Source organism: Peromyscus leucopus, chromosome 19 (assembly GCF_004664715.2).
Source record: "Peromyscus leucopus breed LL Stock chromosome 19, UCI_PerLeu_2.1, whole genome shotgun sequence".
NCBI classification, from domain to species: domain Eukaryota; kingdom Metazoa; phylum Chordata; class Mammalia; order Rodentia; family Cricetidae; genus Peromyscus; species Peromyscus leucopus.
This window is the reverse complement of record NC_051079.1, coordinates 44,844,080-44,871,960: the sequence shown is the minus strand read 5'-3', so window position 1 is coordinate 44,871,960 and position 27,881 is coordinate 44,844,080. Positions and strand designations below refer to the sequence as shown.

Genomic DNA, 27,881 nt, shown 5'->3' with positions numbered 1-27,881 from the left:
ATCTTGGAAGAAGAGCTTGCTCATCCCACTAAAGGGCAACCTCGCCTCAGCTGATTATATCAGCAATGAGACCAGTCATAGTCATGTTCTCAGCTGCATAGAGTTACAATGCCAGCAAACGAATTTTGGGGGGACACAATTCAACCCATAGCACACCCAAATTATTTCAGAGGGAAAAACCTTACACAAGACAGGAAAAGTTAAGCTCTGAGTGAAAATGTAGAGAAATCTTCACCTAAAGGCTAATTAATAATTGAAATATAGAGGTCTAGGAACAGAGGTTTAAATTTTCATTTAATGTGTATGTGTGTGTGTGTATGTGTGTGTGTGTGTGTGTGTGTGTGTGCATGCTTGTGTGTGCATGCATATAAATAATACTAGAGAGAAAAGAGACATTGGAAAAGGTAAGATGGTTCATCATTGACTTGGCTATGAAGGTCAGTGTTTGGGTGTAAAAGATAAAAAGCAGTAACATCGAGTTATGAGACACTGAAGCTGGCATGATATTAGACATAGCACAATTAAACAACAACAAACACAGAACTACTCTTGCCAGGGAGAAAGTGCCTAATATACAAACTTGAATGTACTAGAAATAACATAACAGTCTGAAAAGAAGGAGGCTCCATCCTATAAATTTATCAAAGAAAACTGGGACTATAGGAGCATATGGGCATATTAAAAATCCTATCAGGAAAATCAGGCCCGCTAAATTGTCAGACACACCAGATTAAGGAAAGAGTATGACACCCTCACTTGAGCCCCAGAAAGAGGAGGAACCTATTTCTAAAATCTCCACGGACCAGCCTGGGACCCCATGACAACTGCTCAGCTCCTTTCACTGTGCCACTGACCTGCCTTCCGTCCAAATTGCCATCCGTCCCTCTACTTACCCATTCATCTGTCTGGACCTGCCATTCACTTGTCTGCCTAATCGATCATCTGGACCTGGACCTGCCCTTTGCCCCTACAGTTTCCTCCACACCACACATCTGCAGCTCAGCTCTGACTCTGTGGTCCAACTCTTATGCAGCACAGCAAAATCCCAGACTAGGCTTGTTAATCTTGTCCCTGAAGAGACTGTCTTTGCATCTCTACAAGCTTCTGCCCCTCGGACTTCTTTGAAACTCCTTGAACTCTGCTGTAGCCTCTTTAACCTCTTTGTAACTGTCCTATAGCATAGTTAGATAGATGATAGATTAGATAGGTGATAGATAGATGATAGATTAGATAGGTGATATATAGGTAGATGGATAGATGATAAATAGGTAGATGGATGATACATGATAGATGATGATAGATAATAATAGAGAAATAGAAAGATAGATGAAATTAGTATGTACTATGTAATGTGTGATCTGAGAGTTAATACTAGCAATTATAATTGGAATAAATAGCCTGTGTTTGTTGTGGCCAGGGATATTGGAGTACTTGGCATATTACTGCTGATGAAACCTCCATACCTTGTGAACTTGTTATTCAATAGGTCCTGACACTGTGGAAAGACACAAACATGTGTGTGTGTGTGTGTGTGTGTGTGTGTGTGTGTGTATGTATATGTATGTATGTATGTATGTATGCATGTGTGTTGCTCCCTCAGGATATCCACCATCTCCAGGGATACTCATCCATCTGGCAGCCTTACAAAACTTCAAGGCATCGGAAAAGACATTCTGGCCCCACCCTGGTCATAACTCAGAAACCTCTTGCCCCCAGGCCTGGACATTACAAATGAACTGATTGCAGATTCAATGCAGGGACCAAGAGCCCATTGCTTGGACACAGAGAGTCTCCCTAAGCTGCCACATTCTCAAAGCAATTTCATGGAGCATCAAGCAGCAGGCATTCTCTGCTGACAGGGCTCATGGACTGGGTTCCCTGCTCTCCAGATTGGGAGAAATGTATTTTGCTATCTTTGAGGTTCCTCTCCACCCTGCCACAGGATTAGTCCTTGCTCTAAAGTCCCTGTTAGCCAACTTGAGGGATTTAAATAAAAGTTACATAATTTCAGAGAAATCCCCCGAGGGAAAGAAATGCAGAATGACCCTCTTTGAATGAAGAAGACAACCGTCCTGGTCCTGGATGAGCTTTAAAGCAGGGAGCGGCTGCTTCCACTGGGACAGACTCAAAATTCAACTCACTGCTTCCTCAGAGTCTGTGAGAATCCTAAGGAAAAGAGATCAATCAGGGTTGACCAATAAAAGATGGAGAATGAGGTGGGAAAGACTTGGCACACACAGTCTTAGGACGACACAGCCCTTTTTATTACCAAGAAAAGCCAGGTATAGTACATGCTTAAGGGGGACCCAGTAGTGAAAGGACAGTCTGGGGGGGGGGGGCTGGTTTTCGTTGTTGGACACCAGACATAAATAGCACAGACATGAATAGCAAAGGCCCTGAAGCAATGGGAAGACATCCTAAATGGGATGTAATGGGAGACAGACAGTATATTGCAGACAGGAGTCCCAGGACCTGAAATGAAAGTCCAGACCTGATTAGTATTTCTGCCTTAGCACGACCAGGCAAGGGTTTTCTGTTGTGCATTCATCTCGTGTTCTGTGTGATCTCTGAGGATTTTTCATCATTGGCACCCGTGCACGACATTCTGAAGTCAGTCCTTCCCAACAAGCACCCTGACTCTTCAGGTGTGCACCAAATTAAGGAACACTCCATGGAGATAATTGTCCCCGAACAACCTCCTCTACCACCACTGAAACCAAGACTCTGGCAGCCATCTTGAGCCAAATCAGCATGGCCCTGACCTCCTCTTGTCTCACACAATTCTGAAAGGGGCACAGTTCTTCTCTGAATTGAAAATGCTTCCATCAGTTTCAACAGTGCAGTATCAACTCAGGGCGTATCTGAGTGGGCCAGGGTTGTGAAAATATGCCTAAGAAGCTGAGGGCAGGCAGTGGGAGAAGAGAATTCTCTGAAGGGGAAGGACAAAACAGCCTCTGGGAGACGTCGATGCATAAACACTGGTGGGAAGGAGAGCAGCTTGGGAAAGCATAGTTTCCCGGTGTGGGCGGTTCTTTTAGGATGTGTGGTCTATGCACAATGAATAGGAATGTTTTCATCTCATCGAGTCTCTTCCAAGTTGAGGGGATGTTTCTTGTCCTATGATATGATAATCAGGAGCCCATGTTCAACAGCAATGGAGGGGATTCAATCCCTTCTTTAAGGTCCTGATTAGAATTATTTGGTATATCAATAAAACCTATTTGAATTTGCTTTGCATTTTATTTAAAGTCACTGGTCATGTTCTCAAAGAAGACATGCCCTTCAATCATATGCTACAGAGTCCCTAAACTAGCAGCTTTTAAATGTTTTATCCTGAGGATCTTTTTTTGTTTTGTTTTGTAAACCAAGACAACTCCCTGGAGCTGGTGAGGTCATACGTGGATCTTAGAAAAGAACCTATTACTGTCCCTCTACTAGGCCAGCATATTCCTAATTACATTCCAAAACTTCTCCTTATGCCCACAGCTAAATGTAGTTCTCACCTCTCATCAAAGAAGCTTCTCTTTGCAACAGACAGAAACATTACAGAAAACCGTAACTGGTCAAAATGCAGAGACAACTGAGCATAGGTTGTCCAGTCCCAGAGGCTGTATCTTCTACACAACTTTCACTCTTAAGGCTCAGAGAACATCACAGAAGATGGCAAGAAAGATTGTAGAAGCCAGACGACAAGGAAGTCTGCTATGAGATTGATTCTCTTAGAAGTGACCGAGGGGCTACAGACACAATACCTAAATGACATGGCAGCCTAAACGAGACCCGAACAGTGGCACCATCGATAGGTACTTAACCCGAAAGGGGGAAATCTCACAGGGCCTCACCTCTAGAGAAAGTACTACAGGCAAGTAAGTACGGATGAAAAAGAGTTCGTCTTCTCCAAGGGTGAGCCCCTTAACCTGTTACCTAATACCAAGAGGTCAGCCCTGAAATCATATACAAAAAACAAGTAACAAAAATGAGCTCACCAAGTTGTGTACATATATATATGTGTGTGTGTGTGTGTGTGTGTGTGTGTGTGTGTGTGTGTGTGTGTGTGTAGTGTGTAGCAATAATAGTCAAAAAAGAGGTCATAAATATAGAGGGACTGAGGGGTGGGTGCATATGGGAGAGATTGAGGGAATGGTCATGGAAAGGGCTGTGGGAGCAAAAGAAGTATGGGAAATAGTGTAATCATAGTTCAACTTAAAATAAATTTAAATTTCTTTTTAAAAATCTGGGAACTTTTAATATTCTAAGTAAATATTGAGGACCATAAGGAACTTTCATTATATTGGTTCTATCTATTGGTGTTTACTATATTAAGAGTAAAAATACTTTTTAAAGGCATTTCCATCAGTTCATTTAAAAATAATAAACTCCACGTATGCTAACATAATAACATTTTAATTAAAATAAAAGCTTTTACAGCTGGGCATGGTGGCTTATACCTCTAATCTCATTTCTCAGAGGCAGGAGGCTCACCACAAGTTCAAGACCAACCTGGTCTACATAGTTGAGTTCCCAGCCAGCCAGGGCTAGGTCACAGTGAGGTTCTCACTCAAAAATGAATGAACAAAACAAAACAAAAAAATCAGTATCACCACCAACAAAAAACAATGTTAAACAAATGGTATTGTTTTCTATTTTCCAAATCATAATATCTCTTTGTAGAAGTCAGCCAGGCTTTCAGATGCACTTCAAAATGTTGTGTAGGCACAGGACACTTGTGTCTACTCATAAGAAGATGGCAGTATTAAGTCAATAGCTAACCGATAATGCTAGACAAATAGCTCTACATTTGAAGACAGCCACATCTAGAGTCCTTGGAAGCTCATTTGGAAAAGCCTAGCCCAGACAACTGTTCATCACTGTGCATCCACTTAAATAACATCAAATGATTGGCGTTTGTATAATCCCAGATGTAAACATTGTACTGTCCCATGGTTAGTAAATGGGATCTTTATACAGAAAACACACAGTCATCCACAATTTTCTCCCTGAAACTCTGAGGCCTGAACATGAGTATAAGAAAACACTATTTCTAAGAATGGGTTAAAGGCTACCATGTAACTTCAAAGGCTGAAATTCCTAACATCTAAGTAAGCCAGGCAACAAGCACTGATGGACAGATAGTTCATAGCATGAATGGTAATAAGCCTCCATGGAGGCTTCCTGGGAAAAAACACAACCTTCAGAGTGTAAAAATTCACATATAAGACAGATAACTTCGAATCACAGCCATCTGCCATCAGACCAGTCTTGAATCCTAGTTCATCTATCGCTAATCACAACTGATAAGTATTTCTTGTCTTCAGTTTCTTCTCTTTATCACCATCTTAGACACTTAACCATTTTAAAACTAGACTTTCACAAGTATCCACACATTATCCTGTCCTTCTCAGGAACCTTTAGTTTCAGCTCATGAATACAAATACAAATACACCTTCCTATCGGTCCCCATTGCCTGCATATCAACACTAACTCTTGTGATGGAAAAAAAAGTCAGGGTTGCCCAATGCAATCTCCTGTTCTTACTTGAGAGGAAATGGTATCAGTAAGATCTGGAAAGGAAGGGTTTCTTGAGGCTTTTTGGGTCAGGAGAAAATGTGAGAAAAGATCATATGAGCAGAGCAGAGATCTTCCAAACAGTGCCAAAGGGAAAGATAGTGTGGTGATATTTTATTTGTGCTGAAAAGTGATATTTTATTTGTATGTTAATAGATAAAGTTTGCCTGGAGATCAGAGGTCATAGCCATCCATAAACAGAAGTCAGGTGGTGGTAACACATGCCCTTAATCCAATCACATGGCAGGCAGAGTCTCTGTGTGTTCAAGGACACAGCCAAGCATGGGTGACACATGCCTTTAATCCCAGTACCAACCATAGAGACCTGGGGGTCTGTATAGACAGGTAGTGATAAGGAAGTAATGTGGCTGGGCTTAGAGCCAATGAGAAGGCAGAACAGGAAGGCAATAAAGGTTCAGGTTAGACAGGAAGAGTCTCTCTTGGGAAGCTACGGCAGCGTGGTGGTGAGCTAAGATTAGTTTGGTGGCTATCACTAGCACTCTGATCTCTACAGTTTTCACCCCTATATTTGGCTCTGTGTTTCTTATTTAATGAGACTATTTAGAAATTTGTCTACAAGACAGTATTAAAATTTGATTCTGAGGAACATGCTCTTTTTTTTCCCTCAGATAAAGAGAACAGTTTGTACATTGAAGAAACTGTAAATGATGTAATTCCACAACTCTGAGCACTTGCTGCTTAGGCAGAGGACCCAGGTTTGGTTACCAGCAACCACATAGTAGTTCAGAAACATCTATACCTTTAGTTCTAGGAGATCTGATATTCTCTTCTGATTTCTGTGGGCACCAGGCACATATGCTACACTTACATCCATGCAGGCAAGACAGTCATGCACTGAAAAACTAAGACCAGAGGAAAAGAAGAGAAAATGCCAATCATAGCTTGCAGGGAGGAGTGTAAGGCAAACTTGGGGAAACAAATGTGAGGTATGTTAAGGAATAGAGTTGACTTGGACAGCAGAGAGGTGCTATGTTGGGATTTTAAGTTGAGGAGAAATATGGGGTAAGAGTTGAAAGGTTTTATTCCAGCTGTAATACTGGTAAGTCACTAAACACAGAGCATAATGGTAGTCAGGAGTTCCTGCCACACAGTGTGTCCTGAAAAGGGAAATGGTGGTGGAAGCAGAAGAAAGATAGATCCAAAGACTATATGGAAGGCATGACTTATAAGAATGTGAACCAGCTGACTCCACCCTCCCCCCATTTAATATGGCCAACTGCCCCTTTCAACTGTCAGTGGCTATGATTATCCACAGAAGACCTGTTGGGAGCATTAAACTTCTTTCATGCTGGAAGAGGGGCTCCATTCCTTCGGAAAGGTTGATGGACAGTTAACGGTCATTTGACGGGGGAGGGAGCTTACAAAGCCGCCTTTAATTATAAAACCTGACAACCTTCCTTCTACCAGATATTAATCTTCATTTTGGTACTGGGTCGTTGGGTATAAATTGGACATTGTAAGGGCAGAAATCCAAGTCCCTGAAGAGATGGGAGTTTGTTTTGTTTTCATCGGTGGCGTAGCCACTATAAGTTGCCTGTGCTTCTGTAAGTACCCCTCATTCATTGACTCACCAAGGTACTCTTTGAGTTTTCTGTTGGTGCCCTATTGAGGATGAGAAGGTGTTTGCTCATGTCCCCCGGGGAAAGGGTCATTCATAGTCCTTGATTGGATGTGTAGGGGAAGGAAGCAGAACTGATGAGAGGACCACAGCGCTCTCGTTTTAGCCATGAGGTGTCTAGTAGCACTTCTCACTAGGGCATGTGGAACAAGGAATATGTTTATACCAGGAAGCTGATGTACTGGGGAGGCGGCACTTGAGTCGACTCTGGCAGCCTTGGTGAAGCTGTCTAGGAGGTTCTGCGTTTAGGGACAGGAAGAAAATCGGGGACAACGAAGACTTGGACATTCTCAGCAGTGTGTGCTCTGAAGCCAGGTCACCAAGGGAAGGTGGAGAAGAGCAGACAAGAGGGCCTGCACGTTCACGGAGAGACTTCCAACAGTAAAACAGCATAGAGCCATGTAGGACTGTGTGGACAATTGCATGGGCTATTACATGGGGATTCTTAGAAAAATGCTAACCCACAGGGCCAATAAATATTCCCTGGAAGAATCAATAAGTGAACAAAATCACAGATTTAAGTGTTATGGCTTAGGTACGGTTTGACCCTGACAGATCCATGTGCTGGGAGCTCAGACCCCAGAGTGGGTGCTCAGGAAGGAGACTGTTAAGGAGTGGGGTCTGGTGGCATGGAGTTGGGGTATGGGAGCTACATCTCCTGACAGGATAGGATTAACCCTGCCTCACGCAAGTGCTTGGGTCCTACAGAGTGGAGAATTCCTGCCAGAATGTTGTTATAAGCAACCAAGGCATTTGCTCTGAATCTGTCTTATGTAAACATCACTCATTACTCTCTCAAGAGTTCTCCCCCATTGTGATGGGGTCCACCATGAGTCTCTGGCCAGGGTTAAAACATGATATCATGCGTCTGATCATCTGAAAGTAGAGACCGAATAAACCCCTTTCATTATATAAAACATCCACCCCCCAGGGATCTTGTTATAGCAGAAAAAGACAACTTCCTATTTTACTTGCAAACACTAAGAAAAGAGAGTTTGCCTTCACAGAGGAAACATTAGAAATAAAATATAGGTAGAACCCATACCAAAATGATACCTGATCTTATCAACAAAGCCATGACTCTGTGGGGATAAGGCTTTCTGCTTTCCCTTGTATAGGAAAATCGCATTAATTAGCACCCAGTCAGCTATTTAAAACTGACCTCAGTTTGATCTTGACATTTACAAGCAAAAGGAAGTCTTCAGTTATGTAACAGGCTCACAGTCCACTCAGCCAGCCTGCGACAACAGAAGCCAGTCAGTGGTTGTGCCTGATTCCATTCAAAACAAAAAATCTCTGCAGGGACTTGAATTTTTGCCCGTACATTGTCCAATTTATACCCAACAACCCAGTCACAGAGAGAAGTTTAGCATCTACCTAGAGAGGAAGGGGCTAGATTCTATAATTAAAGAGGAAACTCTGGCTCTAAAATCAATCAGGACTTTGATTAGCCCAGACTTACCCAACGAGGCTCCATATAACAAGACTTCCTAGAGGCAAAGAAACTCATTCCAAACCAAACTGACTGCATGTGCTTTTGTGACATTAAAGTAGACTTCAAACCAGATCAGAAAACAGACAGTCATTCATAAAACCTCCTGCTTTCATACTGGCATGTAGAGCATGACTTCTGAGCATTTCCAGAATGAATACTCCTACCACGCTGCTGGCATTGCTTATTTCAAATAAGCTTGCACCAGGGGATCTACTGTTGCAGCTGAACAGTAAAGATGGACTTGGACTATTTTATTTGGAAGCAATCCAGCACACATCAAAATATTTTTAGCCATTCAATACACATCTCACTGTCTAAAATTTTGCTAGAGATCAGCCTTCCTTCTGTCCCTGAAAGAAAATATAAATCTGACACTAAGGTGTGAGACAAGGAAAATATGGAAGATACTTAGAGCCATTGATGTGAAATGCTTAATTCCTTCTTGGTTATTTGAGTCAAACATGACATGCCAATTCTTTGGGTTTCTGTTTCTTTCTCGTCGAATCTCAATAACTACACACATACAAATGCCTGGAGAATCGAGGCTAACTACCAGCCAAGTTGATAAACTCCTAAGAGAAAGCAAACTGCAGAACCCTCCCTGTTCTGCTACAGTGATCTACCTCCTTCCACCCACCAGCTGGCACCTGAGCTCTGTTTCCCCGTTTAGTGCACACTTCGGCCAAAGGAGTCCTGAAAGAAATGTCCCATCTGCTTTGCTTTGGAAACCTCATGTTGAAGACAAAAAAAGACAAAACCTGAGGCCCCAACAGTAACCTAAGATGGTGACTTGGCCTCAGCTCCCATTGTTTACATTCTAACACAAGAATAACATACACACACACACACACACACACACACACACACACCACAGACAGACAGACAGACAGACACACACACACATAGACAGACACATGGAGAGAGTGAGAGACAGAGTGTGAAGGGACTGCAATCTCCATTTTGTCAAGGGCAAGAGCCCACTGGTTAATCTCAGGCTTCCCAGGCAGAATTAAGACCCAGCACTGCCCCCTCAGGCTTTCTTTAGTGTGGCCCAGCAAACTACCAAGACCACTGGAAGCTGTGTTTTCAGCGCCTGTGTGACAGCGCCCGTGTGACAGTCCTGTGTCCTCCCCCATGTATGTCTTCTTCAAGTGAGGGAAATTTGCCAGTCTGTTCAATGCTGTAATGCTGTGTCTCCACTTCTCAGCACAGTGCTCAGTAAATATTTGAAGTGGAGTGCTCTGCAGAACAATGGAAAGAAAGCCTGAAGCAAGTGGACATGCAGAGCTAGCTACCTCCATTTGTCATGATCCAACTTCAACAACTTTCAGAGCCCCCAGAGTCCACATTGGGATCTTGCAAAAAAAAAAAAAAAAAAAAAAAAAAAAAGTCTGGGTGAGTTCACAGAAGAAGGAATATAGAGGTAGCAGAGGAGACACCGGATTCTTTTTCCTTTACCATTTTGCCTCTTTTTAGACGACTTTCATCTTTCTTATTCACTCTAAGGAAACACACACGATATTTTCTTTCTTTGAACTAAAGATTGCAGAGAATCTGTGCCTACCTCTTGGTACCTCTTGAATTCTAGAGTTCAGTTTGTGTCGCTCTCTGCTAGCTTGAGACACAGCTCTCCGTTTTGCTAACATTTCCTCTGAACACTGGCATACAGAGTTCCCAGGACAATATTTCTTCTGATTATATTCCCTGCACCTTTTCTATGCTTAAAAGGTACCCAGTGGCTAGCATATCTTTATAGTAGAGTTATTATGTCAGGTATGTGCATCAAAACAGCAAACAGAAAACTTCACTTGTCTTAGTCTGAGCTATCAGAGCCTATCCCAAATGCGTCTGTTCTGTGAGCTGTTGTAGTGTATCCCAAGTGTGTCTCTTCTGTATGAAGCGCCCCAAGAGCATAAACATCTTCCCAGAACAATTTGATAACTAGGACTTTCAGAGAGCAGTGCCTGCGGAATGTCACACAGGGAGAGCCCAAGGGACAGCGTTTTGAGTTCAGAGATTAACCGACACATCTAGGAAAACTAGTCTTTCTGTCAAAGATGTTAAGATGAGTCCATGGTAAAACAGTTCCCTCGTCAACAGGAGGTACCAGGAACACTGCGTCTCCAGAAGAATGTGGAGTTCACCTGGACAAAGCTCTGTGTGAGCCAGCGTGGCCAATGGGTTGGATATGAAGGTAGAGATTGCTGATCTTACTAGATATCCATTTTCCCTTTCTTAAGGAAGGAATCCAAATGCTTGTGACAGTGACATTGCATCCAGCTAATTACCTGTTTTTCTCACCTCTAATGTAAATATAATACACGAAGATTAATGGAAGTCTCCAGAAAACCCATCCCTGCCTTGTATTTGCCTCTTCTCCCATTGATGCCTGACATGTGGGTAGACAGCAGAGCGTCAGGGCCTCTTGGTCCCTGAGGACGGACACCTTGTTTGTGAATGCGAAAGAGACAAAGCTCAGGCCTCCAGGTGCCTGCCACCACCACATTTACTGCATGTGAGGAAAAGCCAACATCTACCTTTACTCAGTTGTCTCTTTAGTGCACTCAAACCAAATCCTAAGTGACGCTGTCACTCCACACTGTGGAGCGCAGTGTAACAATGGAAAAAATCCCTTTGAGTTCTGGATTAGCAATGGTGTTGAAACTAGATGGGATCTTGACAGAAATGTAAATTATTAAGTCCTACACCATATCTAGTAGATCATTTCTGAGGAGGAAGGGCCTGCCAATCAGGCTAATAAACCCTCAAGGTTAGAAACCCCAGCTAAGGAATCAAGAGAAATTCTTCTTATCCAATGTTGCAGGGTAGAAAAAACTCTTCCTGGTGTCATTGGCTTGTGTCTACATACACTCAAGAACTGCCAGGGTTATTTTCAGCAACAGTACCTCATCATCAAGTTGTTGAGGGTAACCTACAGTAGCCTTTGGCAATAGCCTGTGATGGCATTTTTGGTGAGGAGGGCTTACAGTACCCTTTTGGCCAACTATTCAACAGAATTGATGCACATATGAACTCACAGAGACTATGGCACCAAATGTAAGACCTGCTCAGGTTCAAGCCTGATGGGGCCCCAACACTGAAGAGGGAAATGGACACAGGATCCCACCACTAACCAAGAAGTTACAGTACCTAAAAGTCATCCCAAACTAAATTCTGACTTCAACTAATTATTACTAGATTCAGCTAAGTACAGCTCTTTACCTTTTCAAAGATAAAGCTAGAGCAAAAAGCCAAAAATCTCAGGGTTAAACCCTTTGAGAGCCATGTCTATATTTGATTGATTTGTTTCAATAGCAGTGGTAGAGGCAGCCAAATGTAATAAACTGCTCAACTTAATTAAAAATGTAATATTGCAAATCCTTGTAATGTGTTTTACACACCATTCTTTCCTTTCCTCACACTGTTGCCAGCTTCTAGCTAAATTCACTTTGTCATACAAGTCTAAAATGTCAAGAACTCTGTTCGGATAGTAAAACTTAATGTTATCATGCATCACACTTGGAGTCATAAGAAGACCCACTTCCCCTCTCTACCTGTCCAGTGATTCTACTTTCTGTGAGCTACTTGGGAACCAGGCTTGTACACTTTTCTTCCCCAAGTAGCTCACTAGCCTCTTACTATGCAGAAACAAAGAATTTAGATGGAATCATGTCCGTCTTAGATACTTAATTTCCTAAATGCCAAAAAACTACAGCTCAGTTTTTGGTGTTATACCAAGGGAGTCTTCCAGTTAAGAACTCAAATATTAGAAGTCATTTGTATCAGATAAAAAATATTTTATAAAAAAACAAATTTTATGAATAAATCAAATCTCACTTATTTTATTAAAATAATCAAAGCTGAGTGTGTTGAAACACACTTTTAATCCCAGGATTCAGGAGACTGAGACAGGAAGATTGCCATGAACTTGTGGTCAGCCTGGGATCTATAATGAGTTTGAGGCCACTTGAGCATTATAGCAACAACTTGTCTCATAGAATAGAGGGAGAGAATGGATCATAAAAAGCATTTGATTGTAAAATAAACATACATCTTAATGCAGGGAATTCTCCTTTAGTTACTCATTCAAAACATCTCTGAAATTCTGGTCTTCCTTGGGGAACAGTTAGAAATAGTCTTTCATGTCCATCATCATTTTCTGTATAATTCATGATCTTGCAATTGTTTGAGGTTTATTTTAGGGAAACAACAGTTGACAAGGCATGGATCTGTGATGGATACTTTCCCAAAAGGGCACCATAGTTTCACTGATTGACAAAAGTCCTATAAAAACTACAGCATCGATCACATTTAGTCACTACACAAGAGCAGCCCCCAGATAACATGTTTGTTTTGTAGGCTGAAAAGAAAATGAAGGCTGCTGATTGGTTCCATTGCATGCCAATTATAGTTCTTCTCATAATGCACACGTCCCTTTTCCTATTGGCCTATAAAAACATTCCTGTAAGATTCAGATGTATAAGTACCTGTGTTAACCTAAAGGTCTCACGAAATAACGTCTCCCCAAGTCTATCTAACTCCATCAACCCATGAGAAATTAATACAGATTTCTGACATTCCAGGTCTCCTGTCCTTTTCTCTGCCCTCTCTGTCATTAAAGGTGTATATTGGTGGCCTTGTGCCATGTGGGGAGACCCAGCTCTGGGAAGATTTGCATTGTAAGTCCACAACAACAAACATTGCACTGTATTTTTTTTTTCCAAAAGGTGGTATTATTAGCAAATGGTACTGACCCTGGACTGAGAATTTCTGATAGCTACATCCATATCAAGGCCTAGCTGTGTACAGGGAACACCTGCTATAAAATGTTCAATTAGCATAGGCCAAGCACCACGGATGACCTGCTTTGCTTGATTCCAGAAAACCCGAGAGAGAAGCCATTATCTGAAGTCATCTTTTCAGAGCAAACTTCCTTGGAATGATTCAAGAAAAATCTGTATGGTTCTGCTAGGTTTTTCATTTACCTCTGAGTTTATCTATTTGTAATGCAAATACACATTGCTTATTCAGGGAAAAACCACTTACTTAAGGAAGGCCTGCCCAACTCCCAGAGGGGCTTGTAGTGAATGAAAACCAAATAAAATACAAATGTGAAAGGGGGGGGGCTTTAGAGGCTGAAAAGGCTCTCTGTAGATTAAAGAAAGTGTTGTTAGGCTGAACACAAAGGAAGTGTGTGTGTGTGTACATGTGTATGTGTTTGTGTGTGTTCATGTATATGCACTTGAGTTGGGTCAATGGGACAGAGGCTAAAGCCTTTACCCTTGCTCTCCCACAGCCTAAGTGGCAGATCTCTCCAGTCCCCGTGACAGGTATTACCTGTTCCAATAGAACTTTAGCCTTTTCTTCTGCTTCCTTCAGGCAAATCTCCAAGTGCTCCAGTTGTTCCAATGTAAACGCTGCCATCTGTCCATTGACTGGTAAGTCTTCCTTCAAAACAAGAATCAAGGTTTTGGTTTGGGTTTTTGGTAGGAATTATTTCCTGAGAAATTTTTGAACAATTTTCTGAGCTAAAAATAAGTTTCATTCATAGACTCATACCAATCTTCTTTTCTTACTACTAACAAAACAGCAGATTGTTATTTAAAAAAACAAAACAAAAAAAAAAAAAAAAACTCAGTCCCAAGGGAAGGCAGAAAATAAGGAACAAGGAACAACCTCCGAACGTGAGAATAAAACTGCCTATGCTCGAATTTGGTTAATTTGCAACTTTTGTTCTTCAAGAGGGTAGGATCAAAGTTTCCCATTCTGATAGGAAATGTCACCTACATGCTATGTGTTGAACACTCATCTTTCAGGAAGGTCATTTTTTTCCTGTCTGTTCTGAGACACGAGCAAAGACAGCCATGGTTTATAGAATGAGCTTACTCTTCCCACACACAGCCTAGCCAAAAAGACCCGAACCACCAGACACAAACCTCTCAAAATTCCTCTACAGTTACTTTCTATGATCTATGGGATGAGTAGAGAGTCGGTATAGAATTAGTTATGGACTGGACTCTAAGCCTTGAGAATGTCCTAAGCATTCTTTGGCTAATGTAGCAATCACTATTTCAGATTAATTTGAAAACTTAGAACAGAAAGGCCCAGATGGGAGCAAGCATTCTGACTTCCCTGGATATGTGTCATTTTCTTGTGGATGCTCCAGCTGGACGACTGTTTCTGATCAGCCTTACAACTGTGGTCCTATGTACTCTAAAGATAGAGCTTTGGTTTTTTCCCTCCCGTTTATGACTCTGTCAGTTTAACTGTGTGCGTGGCATTTCCTGGTAATACTATAGTGCCATCTGGTGGTAAATGGAACCAGCCATTTAAAATAAAACCTTCATTCTGTTTGTCTGGATGAATCTTGGGGCTGTGCCACTGGCCTAGTGAAATGAGTGGACCACCGCAGGATAAAAAACAACAAAATGTTTCCAGGATACAACTACTCTTGCTTCTAGACCCACATCTGTCATACACAGCTGCATAGCTCCCTCCAACATTTGCCTGCTGGGGGTGAACATCTTAGGCTAGAACAGTGATGGTACAGGCCACGTGAGTCAATTGTCCATCCTAGACCAGGGTAATTTAGTCATTTCAAGAATGGGTTCATGACTTGTCAAAATACAGAGACTAACTAACTGTGTGGTGCCCAGTCCCAATGAATACATTCTACAAGACAATCCTCACACCTACGTCTCAGGAAACATCATGGAAGAGACAGACAGAAAGATTGAAAGAGCCAGAAAACTGGGTAAATGACAGGAAAGCTGTACCAAAATTGCCACAATGTGGTTGCCTAAACAAAACCTTAAAAAATGACACCACCTATTGGCATGCCAGAGTGGATGAGGGATTCTCAAAGAATTTCATTCACAGAAGAGCTAAAGGCAGTAGATGGCTGTTGTGAGAGGACAATCAGTCTTCTTCAGGAACAAGACCCCCTGAAAGGTCCACCAGTCTCAAGAAATCAGTCCTAAACACATACAAGCAACACTAAGTGATCTCCAGTCAGATGTATTAATAAATGTACGTACATATATATGTAACAATGATACATTGTACATTTGTACAATGTAACATTTGAATGGTTCAAATGTTCCCCCCAAACCAAGTTCTTGGATATTTATACATAGAGATAAACACACACCATCCAGTATTTTAGGCAAAAAGGGAGATCACCAAGAAATCCAATGAATCCACAAAACTGTGAAACCTGTTCTAGATGACTACTATCACCAGGAAGAACCCTCCTGACTGAAGTTCGATCCTAGGGGAAAAGTTTCAAAATCTGTGTCAACATTAGCTAATACATTTCTTAGTCCTTTTTCTCCAAGCACCCAAAACTTCTCCAAACAAGAAATGTAACCACCTGAGTAAGACAGAAGTTCCACAAAGTCAAAACCAAGCAGAACCGACTGCTATTGAAGACTGAACTACCAAGGACTGTTGGACAGACAATTTTAGGAACCTGTCCTGTATTCCAGGATGCAGCAGAACCTCGGCAAACTCTAAAACAGAGTTTGTATCCTGCACCTGCACCCAGGCACGGGCTACCCTTCTACACTTTCTTAAGCATCCCAAGTGCTCTCCTCACTGTCTTACAAGAAAAAAACTTATACAAAGGCAAGTGCTTCTCAATAAGAAGCAAATCCATTAAACAAATGAAAAAAATAAAACTTAAAAATAAAGTTAAGAATGAGCAAAACATGAAGTTATGAGCTTTGCCTAGAGGGGCACCCTGAGTTTCAGAAGCCCTGAAAAGGTAAAATGCAGTCCGTCGTTGTCCATTTTGTAGGATAGGAAGGCAGAAAATCAGAGACAGGACTTAAGTCATGAGTTTAAGCCCTCGTACACAAAATAACTCTGTACTACTTATAAAATTGAACACTCTCAATGGCTAAAGAATTGATAGGTGGATTGTGATAATTATCAATTTGTTTCATGAAAACAAAAAACTTTGATAAGAATGAAATAAAAGGGAATACTTACACACTGCTGGTAGGAATGTGAATTAGCCCAGACACTGTGAAAGTCAGCATAGAGGGCCCTCAAGAAAACAAGACTAGAACTATCATATCATCCACCTATACCACTCTTGTGTATATACCCAAAGAGTCCAAGTTAGCATACCACGGAGATATCTGCACATCCATGTTTATTGCAACAACTTTCACAACAACCAAGCTATGGAATCTGTTTAGCTACTCATCAATGAATGAACAAATAAAAAAAATGTGGCATATGTACACAGTGGAATTTTAATTAGCCATGCAGAAGAATGAAACTATGCCATCAATAGGAAAATGGATGGAGCAGAAGATCATTATGTTGGGTCACATTGTTGATCTCAAGTGTGGTACATTTCTCTCATGTGTGGAGGAAGGAGGGGAGAGTCGAGGGACATTGGGGTGTGACAGGAGAAAGGGGGGCTAGAAGGAGAATAAGAAAGGGTAACAGAGGGGATGAATTTGATCAATGTGCATTCTAAACAGGCATGGAAAGGACAATGAAAAAAGAGACAGCCGCATGACCCCACAATGCAAAAATACAAGTGATAACAAATAGGACTGTGATTTCTCAATGGATAAATTCCAATAACTCAATAACTCCTATTTATAATATTTAATTTTAGGTTTTAAATATTTCTACATAAGTGTCAAATCAATCTAAAGACATGTAGTAAATAATTTTAAACTAAACTAAATACTAAAATACAAGTAAATAATTTTAATCATCAGAAATATTCTTTGATTACAGTAAAGTGCCAAACTATTATACACATGAGCATGCATTTTGATTGATAGTTTATTAATGGAACAAACATACAAAACATAAACATAGGCTTGTTTTCAGTTGTACAAGTTTCTCATCTGAGTCTAGAGGAAAATTTACATCTCTCTCTCTCTCTCTCTCTCTCTCTCTCTCTCTCTCTCTCTCTCTCTCTCTCTCTCGTAATCGATCCCAGTACTTTCTCTGTATCATCACTGGTTCTAACTAGCTTTATTTCTGTGTCCTCAGATGACTTATCTGTGTTGGCCATTAAACTTCTTCAAACCTTGAGAGCTGGTTCAAGGTTGCTAATGGATGCAATGATGTTCTACTCCTAGTCTGGCTGGTGTGTGCAGAGGTCACCCAGGACTTTGCTGAGGCCTTAACTGAAGCCAAATAAACAACTGTTGATTGATCAGAGGCCCAGCAGCTCACAGAAGATGGTTGTACCAGAGCAAGCTGTCCTTCATGCTGGGGGTTGACAATGGCTTCTTTTAGCAATACTTCCCGTGTATCCTGCCTGTGACACCAGCGGAGTTCACAGCCCCAGGAAATTCTGCTTGCCAGGGCTCGGGATGAGATGGGGTAGCAGAGGGAAAGGCTATGGCTGTGGGCTGAGGTGACGGTAGGGCTGTTATAAAGACGAAGCTTTAACCAAATAGAGTAAGTAAACACTTCAACAGATGACACATTCAATAAATAGTAATAATTTCATTAAACCAACTTAAGGAGAACAGTTTGGTACTAAAGCCTTCTAGCTGACTAAAAAAAAAAATTAAAAGAGAATTCTCACAAGTGCAGTTCTGTGCTCAAATGACAGTGGTGAAAAATTCTGTTATGGAATTAAGCTAGCTAGTGCAGCCATTATATGCATGGACATTCATTTACCAGAAAAATTGCTAAAAGGAAAGTGGCCATAAAAATCTACCTTTATAGAAGAGCGTTTTGAAACAGGTTGGTTTTAGAGACAGTCTCTAAAGTCTGAGACTTCTAGCATGCCAAGTGCCCAGCAGGGCTCCCTCCTGCTCAGAGGTACAGTCACTTCCTTCCATGTTAGAAATTCTTTCAGCAAAGTTTGCAGTGGTTGAGCTTTCTGTCTGGCATCTCATCTCCTCATTGATACTGTCTGTTCTTTTTCTCTCGGCTTGGTAGACACCAATGGGCTTTTATGTCTTCTCCTACCTGCTGGCTGCTCAGATTCCCTGCAGGTTCAGGTCTGTCTCTGCTGCCATTTCCTCCATAACTTGCCCCCATTCCTGAGCCCTGAATTACAGACACGTAATCATTCTTTCTCTCTCACTTTTTATGATGGGAATTCACTCACAGTGGAAATTTCATCACTGTCTCCAGTGAAACAGCATTCATCTATGTTGGGGCTGCCTTCTAACCACCCAATAAGATATTAAAGTTCAAACGTGGAGGCTGCATGGAACATCTATCAACATGACTGAGCAGGAGGCGCTGGGGGAAGCAGGTAGGAGAGCACTGTCTAGGGAGCACTCTTCTCCTCACCAGGAGGTTGTGTTCTCTCTCTGACTTGATTGTGTCACTTGACTTGGTCTGTCTGAATTTCCATCTTTCAGGTAAGAAAGTATGTCCTGGCAATCAGCTGTTCCAAAGGAGTGTCTGGGGAAAAGGAATCGAAGGACCTGTTTAAAGGTGTGGGCATCGCTGGAGTCCTCCATGGACAGTGGGAGGCAAGTTCCAGATATGCGGGCAGTCCCAGCCTTCTCTTGACCTGTAAAGGGCGGCTGGGGAAGGAGGTGGGGAGTACAACAGATAAATCTAGACAGAAAGCTACAGCCTCTGCCCCTGTGTCAAGACAGGGGCACACATAGCCTGACTGTCTCCCCACCTAGTAAGGAGTCAAAGGCCTAGAGATCTGAAGGACAGGTGCAGAGAAAATGGCTTTCCTGGAAAAGAGTAGGGGTAAGGAACCCAGGGAAGAGGACAGACATGGAAAGAGCCAGATAAAAGGGGAAGTCTCGCCAGACAGTGGTGGCGTATGTCTTTAATCCCAGCACTCGGGAGGCAGAGCAGGCGGATCTTGGTGAGTTCGAGGCCAGCCTGGTCTACACAGTGAGTTCCAGGAAAGGCGCAAAGCTACACAGAGAAACCCTGTCTCGAAAAAAACAAACAAACAAACAAACAAAAAAAAACAATGGGGGGTGCGGGTGGGAGGAGCCTCAGCTCAAAAGAATTGAATTCCACTCCTGTGTCTCTGAAGCCAGCCTGGGGGCTGGACTTGTGAAAACAGCATCAGCTGTCAGCGACTAAAGGACAGGAGCCAAGCAAAGACTTGTCCAGGAAGCCTGAGCTCTTCCCTGTAGCAGAGGGGCTTTGAGTCAGTGATTATAATCTTTCTCTTCTCTCCTCTCTTCTGTGAACAGCATCTTTCATCTTTAACAAAATTAAGGTATGATGGATGGGAACTACTGCAAGTTGATATGCTTTCTTGGGGAGAAAAATGAAAATTTGCAATCCTGTGAGAACTCTCCTTAATTATGTTGAGGGAAACACTCTCACTGCTTTATGAAACATACATGTGGCACCCTCCCCCTCCCCCATTTATTTGATGGGTGTAGATTATGAAATGCATGCTTTGGTAGGTAGTTTTTCCAGAATTATGGTTCCTCAGGCTCCTGGACCAGTTTCAAGTGGATCTGTACCATCCACCAAGCTGTCTGTCTGACAGAGAGTACGGGATACCTGGTTTCTCACAAACCAGGCCAAACCCATTTCCAAGGGTTAGCCTTTTCTTCTGCGTCAGATCTGACTGTTTCCAGTCGACAGCATCAGCAATAGAGGGGAGAGACGCCACAAGGGAACCATGGGCTCATGCTTTAAAAGAAGATTGTTGTCGTGGAAGCTGATGCCATTCGGGAGCTTCATAAGTAACGTTTAAATAACGGCTGTGTCAGAGTTTTTATCGTTGTGATGAAACACTATGACCAATAAGCAAGTTGGGGAGGAAAAGGGTTTATTGGGCTTATACTTCAGCGTGGCTCTTCATCACTGAAAGAAATCAGGACAGGAATTCAAACAGGGCAGGATCCCAGAGGCAGGAGATGATGCTGAGGCCGTGGAAGGGAACTGTTTACTGGCTTGCTTCTTACGGTTGCTCAGCTTGCCTTCTTAGAGAACCCAGGACCACCAGTCTAAGGGTGGCACAACCCACCATAGGCTAGAGCCTCCCTAATCAATCCTTAATTGAGAAAATGCCTTACAGCTGGATCTCATGGCGGCATTTCCTCAGCTGAGGCTTTTTCCTCTCTGATGACTCTAACTTATGTCCAGCTGACACACAAAACAAACTAGTACAATGGCCTATACCTAATTCTTACCATGCTCACTCTTATTTCAATTCTGTTCAAAAACCAATTCAGTTTAAAGATCCTTATTGAGCAGTTGGGAGATTAACAAGTCAGACATGGTTGATGCTCACACCAGAGTTGTTACCTTAGAAGTTGTGTCGATATAAAAATTCTGAGCTTTGGTTGTACTAACTTTAGTTTAACACTTTTTATAGTGATTCATAATCTATCATTCTGTACTTCGGGGCTTCTCCAGGGAAGAGCACATCAACTGACTATCCAATATCAAAGCGCCCACCTTGAAGACATACATACAAATAACATTAGGTGGATGGAGCAGGGGTTATATTTAAGAACATATATGTATATGCAGACACATCTATACATGTAATAACAACCAATGAAAGAAGAGACCATAATTTGAAGATGATCAGAGAGGGTAATATGGGAAGTTTTGGAGGGAAGAAAGAGGAAGGAGAAATATGATTATAATCTCAAAAAAATTTTAAAAGAAAACTTTTAAAAAGTTATAAAAAAATAAATCAGTAAGAGACCATCACAGCCTGTACTAGGATGTTCAAGTTTGATCTCAACTAACATAACCTAGACCTCAAGCAGGAGAGATCATGAAAAGTTCATGCCTTCCACGCTTTACATACTACAGACAGGGTCTGACAGCAAGGACACCTGGATTCACATTGTGTTGTATTAGTTCTATTTCAAGGTCTCTTCTGTGCTCTAACACAGGGCTCTGCCAGTTTGATTTGTGAACCTCCCAAACTTCTCTAAGTACTTGATGAATCTCAAGGTCCACACACTTGGATCACAGGTATGTACAGTTTTGTAAATAACTTTAGGATGAGGTCCATCCACAATGTCAAAACTGATTATAAATCCTTTGTTTAGAAGGAATATTATATAAAATACACTCTGAATTTTTATATAAAATGAAACACAATTCTGGACAAACATGTCAATATGCTCTTGCTTCCTCCATTATAAGTTATGCAGGTGAGTAAACAAATAATCATTTCCTCTGCAGGAAATGGCCCAAACTTAAAAGAAGAAAACAATTTTCTCTGTTCAGTAAACACCACCCCTTCTAAACCAAGCTTAATTTTTAAAACTAAAACTTCTCAATCATCCATGTCAACCTTGCTGCCCACAGACTGAAGATTTTTCTAGTGAGGATATGCATTCTTCACAATGAGAAAGGGGGTAACAAAGCAAGGCTATCTTGTTACTGAAAACTGTTTTTATTTCCTTAAAATGCAAAGGACACAGAGTCAAACAGAAGCCTATTAAATGAGTGTAGAATTTCAGCTTTTGACACAGGGTTTCTCTGTGTAGCCCTGGCTGTCCTGGAACTCACTCTGTAGACCAGGCTGGCCTCAGAATCACAGAGATTCACCTGCCTCTGCCTCCCAAGTGCTGGGATTAAAGTGTGTGCCACCACTGCCCGGCTCTGGAGTTTCAACTTTAAATGATGAGAAATTTCAGGAAACTTGCAACAGTGAGAGGTATGATTAACACTGATGAGCTAGTCAATTCTAAACGAATCTCAATGGTAAAATCTGTAAGGACTTTACCATAATTCAAGAAGAAAATGACAATAGTCCTATAGCACCAGCACATGAAACACACAGCATGAGAAGTCTGTTTTAAAATAAACCCAACTCTTCTGTACCCATTTCAAAAGATTGTTATGATAATCAAGTAGAAAAAAGATGCAGCACAATATAAACTATGAAAGATTTAAAAAAGCCCATAATAGTCTTCTTGCCAGGGGGAAAAGAGGATTTGATTTCTCTAATTAAAATTACCCAAAACACATCATTTGCTTTGCTTTGAATGGTTAAGATATTTGAGGGACAGAATCTTTTTTTTTCACACAGCACACAAAAGTTTAGATTTTTAAGTACTTGGGCATATTAAATAGCAATTAATTCCCCTACTAAATATCACTATTTGAGGAGATAGACATGGCTATCTGAAGGACAACTGTGTAGGTGAGGTGATACAACTGTGTTCCCAAGACGACTGTAATTTCCCAGTTAGTTTTGTTATATAAATCATCTCTTATTCTGTATACTGACAGTGTTCAGAGTGGTGACAAATGCTTTTCTGCCAGTGATGTTCAGATTATAAATATATAAACATTAAAAAAAGTTCCAAAAAGTGAACTATCCTGATAAGAACATCCATATTCCAAGGATGCTGTTCCCCAAACACAGCAAGAAAATCCTTAGTTGAACTTGGTGTATAATGAGAAAGTTTTCTCCCCAAGCCTGGCATCTGCACAGACTCTCTTTCTTTCTCCCTCTCTCTCTTTTTAACCAAGATCAGAAGGAGAAATGGGTTATGTACCCTCTTGTATCAGATAAAAGCCCGGCAACAATTTCCATAGTACATTCCAGACTGATAAGCCAGGCAGAGGACAGGCTCAAAAGCTCATTTTTTTTCCCAGTAAATTTCCACTTCTTTTAAAGTCTCCCAGTCAACTACTCCTAAGAGGCAGGCAGAATACTAACAGGAAGTACAGCTCACACAACTGTTTCTTCTCAGGGAGGCTCAGTCTTCTCACTCGAGAAATGAGGCTACAGTGCCCATTCACCTTGAGCTCAGTGCGGCCTTCTGCCCTGCTGCTCTGCTGTCTTTGGGCTCTCCATGTTTTTGGAGAGTTTCTCATCTCGCTAATTCTAGAGTCTCTAAAGTTATGGCCTCTCAACTTGCCTTTGTAGCAAGGTGTAGCGGGGTGACTTGGACTCCACCTTGTCAGACACATCATCTTGGGACTCCAGTGTGGATGGGAAAGGTGAGAAAAGGTATTAAGCAGACTAGAATGTGGCCAAGTAGGCAGGGCCACGCTGCTTCCAGAGGCTGCAGTGGCATCAGCATTGGGGGTATATTCTATACTCAGGCCAAGTGACAAGCAATGCGAGATCCCTGCCTAGTGGCAGCAGTCACGGACTTGTCGTTAGACTGGAGAGTAATGGTCACGATCTCCAGGCTGGATTCCCTGACTCTCCTAAAGAACCATTGGAACACCCAACAATCTTCAATAACCCATTTCCTCATCATTATAACAAGAAGGAACCTGTTGATATCATGGATAAATGTGACTAATGCGAGGTATTTGAAATGAGTGTCACTAATTTGTGTGACTTGAAGTGAGTAATTGATTGTTTTGAACTCCCATTTGCTCATCTATGGAAACAGAGGAAATAACTCCAGGCCGGGACATCCATGATAACCCGCAGTGGTGAGCAAGATGGTTACCGTTCGTAATGAAAGCTCTGAAGTTTGTGTTTCGATGGTGTGGCTTCTGGGAGCTCACAACTCCAGGAGAGGCTGGGAGATCATTATAAGGACCAGAAGACTCAAAGAAAGTGGTGATCTTGGCACCATGGACCGGTGCGATCTAACTCTCCCTGGATGGCAAGGAGAAAGCACAATGTGAGAGCAAGTATTTAGAACTGCAGCCGGGGAAGACAAAGCCTGTCTCTTCTCCATCACCGGGAAGAGTCTCTGCCCATCTTCTTCATTTTTTTCTTTGACATGTTCTTTGGGTCTTCCAAGGTGAGGAAGGGATGGTAGAAAAGAGTCAGTGAACAGTGGGCCAGGGCCAAAGGAACAAGGTTTCTCAGGAAATTGTGAAAAGACTACTTGGGAAAGCCATCCTGTGAGAGAGAAATGTATGCACAAGGAGAGGAAGAAACATGATTTGTTAAAGAAGCTTTGACACCCTGCCCCCATTGCTGTTTAATTAATGAGATCCTAGCTTTGATGTGTCAAAGAGTTCAATGGACCCAATTAGAACTTTGTTTCTTTTTTGGACAGTTACATTTGTAATAATTGATACTTCATGACTTGGCAGTATCACAAAGAACAAAGTTTCAATACATTTGTTTAGAAAAGTAAGACAAAGTTAATTCTGTCTTGAAGGGTTTTTTTTGTTGTTGTTGTTGTTTTGTTTTTTTGTTTTTTTTGCATCAGGCTCTTTGGCACCTTTTAAAACATTAAGACAATGATGGAATCTTTGTGACATTACTTTTTCTGTGTTGGAAACGTTTTTCTGTTTGGTGATTCTGGCAATTATTTTATATCACTGCTAATTATTTCCAGTTGTATCTTAAAAAGAAAAAAAAAACACCAAGAGGAATTTCCACCCAGTGCTCTGGAACCCACTGGGGTAGGCAGATGCAGGACAGACCTGAATAAGGAGGGCTATGTCATAAGGGGGCCCATGGCTATGATGGCTGTGGTGGCTGAGGTCCCTGAGGAACTGGCTAGAACCTGCTGAAGCTACAGTGGAATCAGACTCGATTTTTAGAATCACATAAAGGAGAGAAAGGAAGAAATCTAGGGTACCTGTGAGGGTCCTGATGTCATGTCTGTCAGATTGATGTCTTCTGTGGTCATGTATTATATATATATATGTATATATATATACATATATATATATAATTTTATGTATTTATTTTCATATATATATGATAGCACACATTAACGTCAGGGATGATAAAAGCCACGCTGAGCAGGCCAGGTCAGTTTGCTGAGAACAAAACCAAGGTCAAGTTAGAGCCCTTCACATGTGCTGGCACAAGTGTGTGTGTATTTTACCGCCACACTGAAGAACTCCACCGGATTCCTGCTATCCCAATTGCAGCTGAAACTGCACTCAAACTGCTGATGGCCCCCAATTGCCTACATTGTCATATAAAATAAATTGTAACCAGCTATTCCTTTTCCAACGTTTCATACTTGTAGCTCAGTTAATCATTTTTCATATACGGCCTGTTGCCTGTTTGAAGTGGAACTATGATGTGCTTTGCAGAGCAGATTATCTTCTAGGCAACATCAACAAATGAAGGGCACTTCACAAGTGGAAAATAAACAATTATGCCAAATTGTCTGGAGTTTGCCATATCCTTTGGATGTGACTTTTAAAATTGTGATACAGCAAATACTGAAATGTAAGCATAAATGAACATAGTCTACAGGGAAAGGCAATGGTAAATATTTTTATGTTTTTAAAGAATTTGTTTGGGGCTGGGGAAATGCTTGCTGTTCTTGCGGAGAACTGGTATTCAGTCCCCAGCACCCACATGGTAGCTTACAACCATCTGTAATTCTAGTTAAGGGAATCTGACACCCTCTTCTGACCTCTGCAGGCACCAGACACACAAATGATGCACATACATACATGCACAGAAACCACTCATACACATAAAATAAATAAATCTAGTTTTTTTTTAAAGAATCAGTTCTGTTCTTAGAGCCACTAAATTGCATTACTAGAGTTACATAAATAATTACATGAAAAACATGTTTATAATGTAGCAAAAACATGGGTTTTTATAAGGCAAGGAATAAGAGTTGAAATTTCTTATGTGTTTTTGATGAACTGTGGCATTATTTAAGTGTTTAAGTACATTTTCTGTATTGTTTATTGCTACAATTTAAGAATTTCATTTAAAAGCAATTTTGGAAGACTACCAGGTACAATTTTGGGGAAAGTAACTGTTTGAAATGTAGCCAGAGGCTCGAACACGTAAACGATATGACTTTAAAAATATACCAAGAAGAAAGCCAAAATGTAGATGATAGAGGAGTCTAGACAGGCAATTCATAGAAATGAGTTTAAACCCATCTTCAGTCCCTTCTGCTGCCAACAGTGTGTAGTATGGCCAGGAAGGTTTTACAGAGGGGGCACCATTCTCTCAGTCTGTTTCAGATCTTGTTGAACACAGTTCAGTGACAAAATCCAGAACTTTCCCATAAAATGTGCACAGAAGAAGAAAACCGACCCAGGGAAGCATCTCCGAAGTTTTAGACAAGCCAGAAGGTGCCTGCCAAAGGGAGATGTGACCTGACACTAGCCATGGCTTCTCAATAGATGCCCCTAACCACACACAACTCTTCAGTTCCTGAAACTGCTCAGTTTGACCTGGGAGGTGTTGTAAATGTAAAATACACTCCAGGGTCCGGTAACTTAGCCCATTACATGAGAATATAATGTATCTTGTTAATATTCTTTATACTGATTATGTGTTGAAATGGCAGGACTGACTTTGGCTACATGAGGTTAAATAAAATGAATCAGCTATTTAAACTAAACTTTTAAGATTTGAAGTTGATTATTAGGAAATTTAAACTGGAAGAGTTTGAACTCATGAACAACTTACAGTTCATTTCTGCTGGCTGGTGGCGAGCTTAGAAACTAATGTAGAAATTGGAATTAGTCATAGATGTGAAATAGACATCTAGTCTCCAGATCACAGTTTTCTAGGGATGTCCTAAACTCATGAATCCAAACAAAAGCAACAAAGAAGGACATTCTCACAGAGAACAAATGATGTCACATGCTATTTGGGGACAAGAATATAGACGTTTCTGTTTTGCCAAGAGGGTGTGTAACAGAATTCACCATCTTTGATAATGCGTGTATGCCAAAATTTCCACTTGACACAGAGATGTTCTAAGCTTAAATTTTATATTATTTAAGTATAAATTTATTAAAGTAAATTCTCCTAGGAATGACTGAAGAATGATTTGGGAAAAAAAGGGGTTGTTGAGATTCAGGTAGACAGCAGCGATGACGTCACAGCACTCTGGCTAAGAATCCGAGTGGTTTGAAGTCACTGGCATGCTCGACACAGTTTGCTCTCTTCGTTTGCTTTGAATCATAAGCCAGTTCTGCCACTTGGACCTTTTAAGTCTCGAAGGACATGTTGCACTTTAACAAGGAAAATTACTGTGGATAACTTTCTCCAGATTTTCTCCAGTCCTTTTGGCTGGAAAGGACAGTCAGAACTCATGTGGAAACCAACCTGCTCTCCGCAGAAGAGGAGACCCAGTGGGATCCAAGTCATGGTCCCCAGGGACCTAGTGCAAGACTTTCATGAGTAGGTCTGGCTCCTACAGGAAGAAGATTGCTACAGAGTCACAGCATTTAAGGCAAGTAAAACCAACCTAGCAACAAACACCAAACAGGACTTAATTCCTTTAGTGTTTTAATCCCAAGAATGTTTTCAGATAATCTTACAGTTTAACTTCCCTTTGTATGAAGTTATGACTCAATCAAGTTTGATCG

General features: G+C 41.4%; 1 protein-coding gene and 1 long non-coding RNA gene across 2 annotated transcripts in view; one reads left to right on the top strand and one right to left on the bottom strand.

Annotated features, from left to right (window-relative positions):
* The window catches only part of Ccdc192 (coiled-coil domain containing 192), a 206,713-nt gene that overhangs the window by 165,674 nt on the left and 13,158 nt on the right, over positions 1 to 27,881 (bottom strand). Inside the window, exon 3 of the mRNA XM_028891617.2 lies at positions 14,037 to 14,147. Within this exon, the coding sequence (XP_028747450.1) occupies positions 14,037 to 14,147 (111 nt within the window). The remainder of the gene's footprint in view (positions 1 to 14,036; positions 14,148 to 27,881) is intronic.
* LOC119086273 lies at positions 6,846 to 21,615 on the top strand. The gene is made up of 4 exons (XR_005089520.1): positions 6,846 to 7,130; positions 14,079 to 14,137; positions 18,798 to 18,945; positions 21,533 to 21,615. It is a non-coding gene; the product is annotated as an uncharacterized LOC119086273 (long non-coding RNA).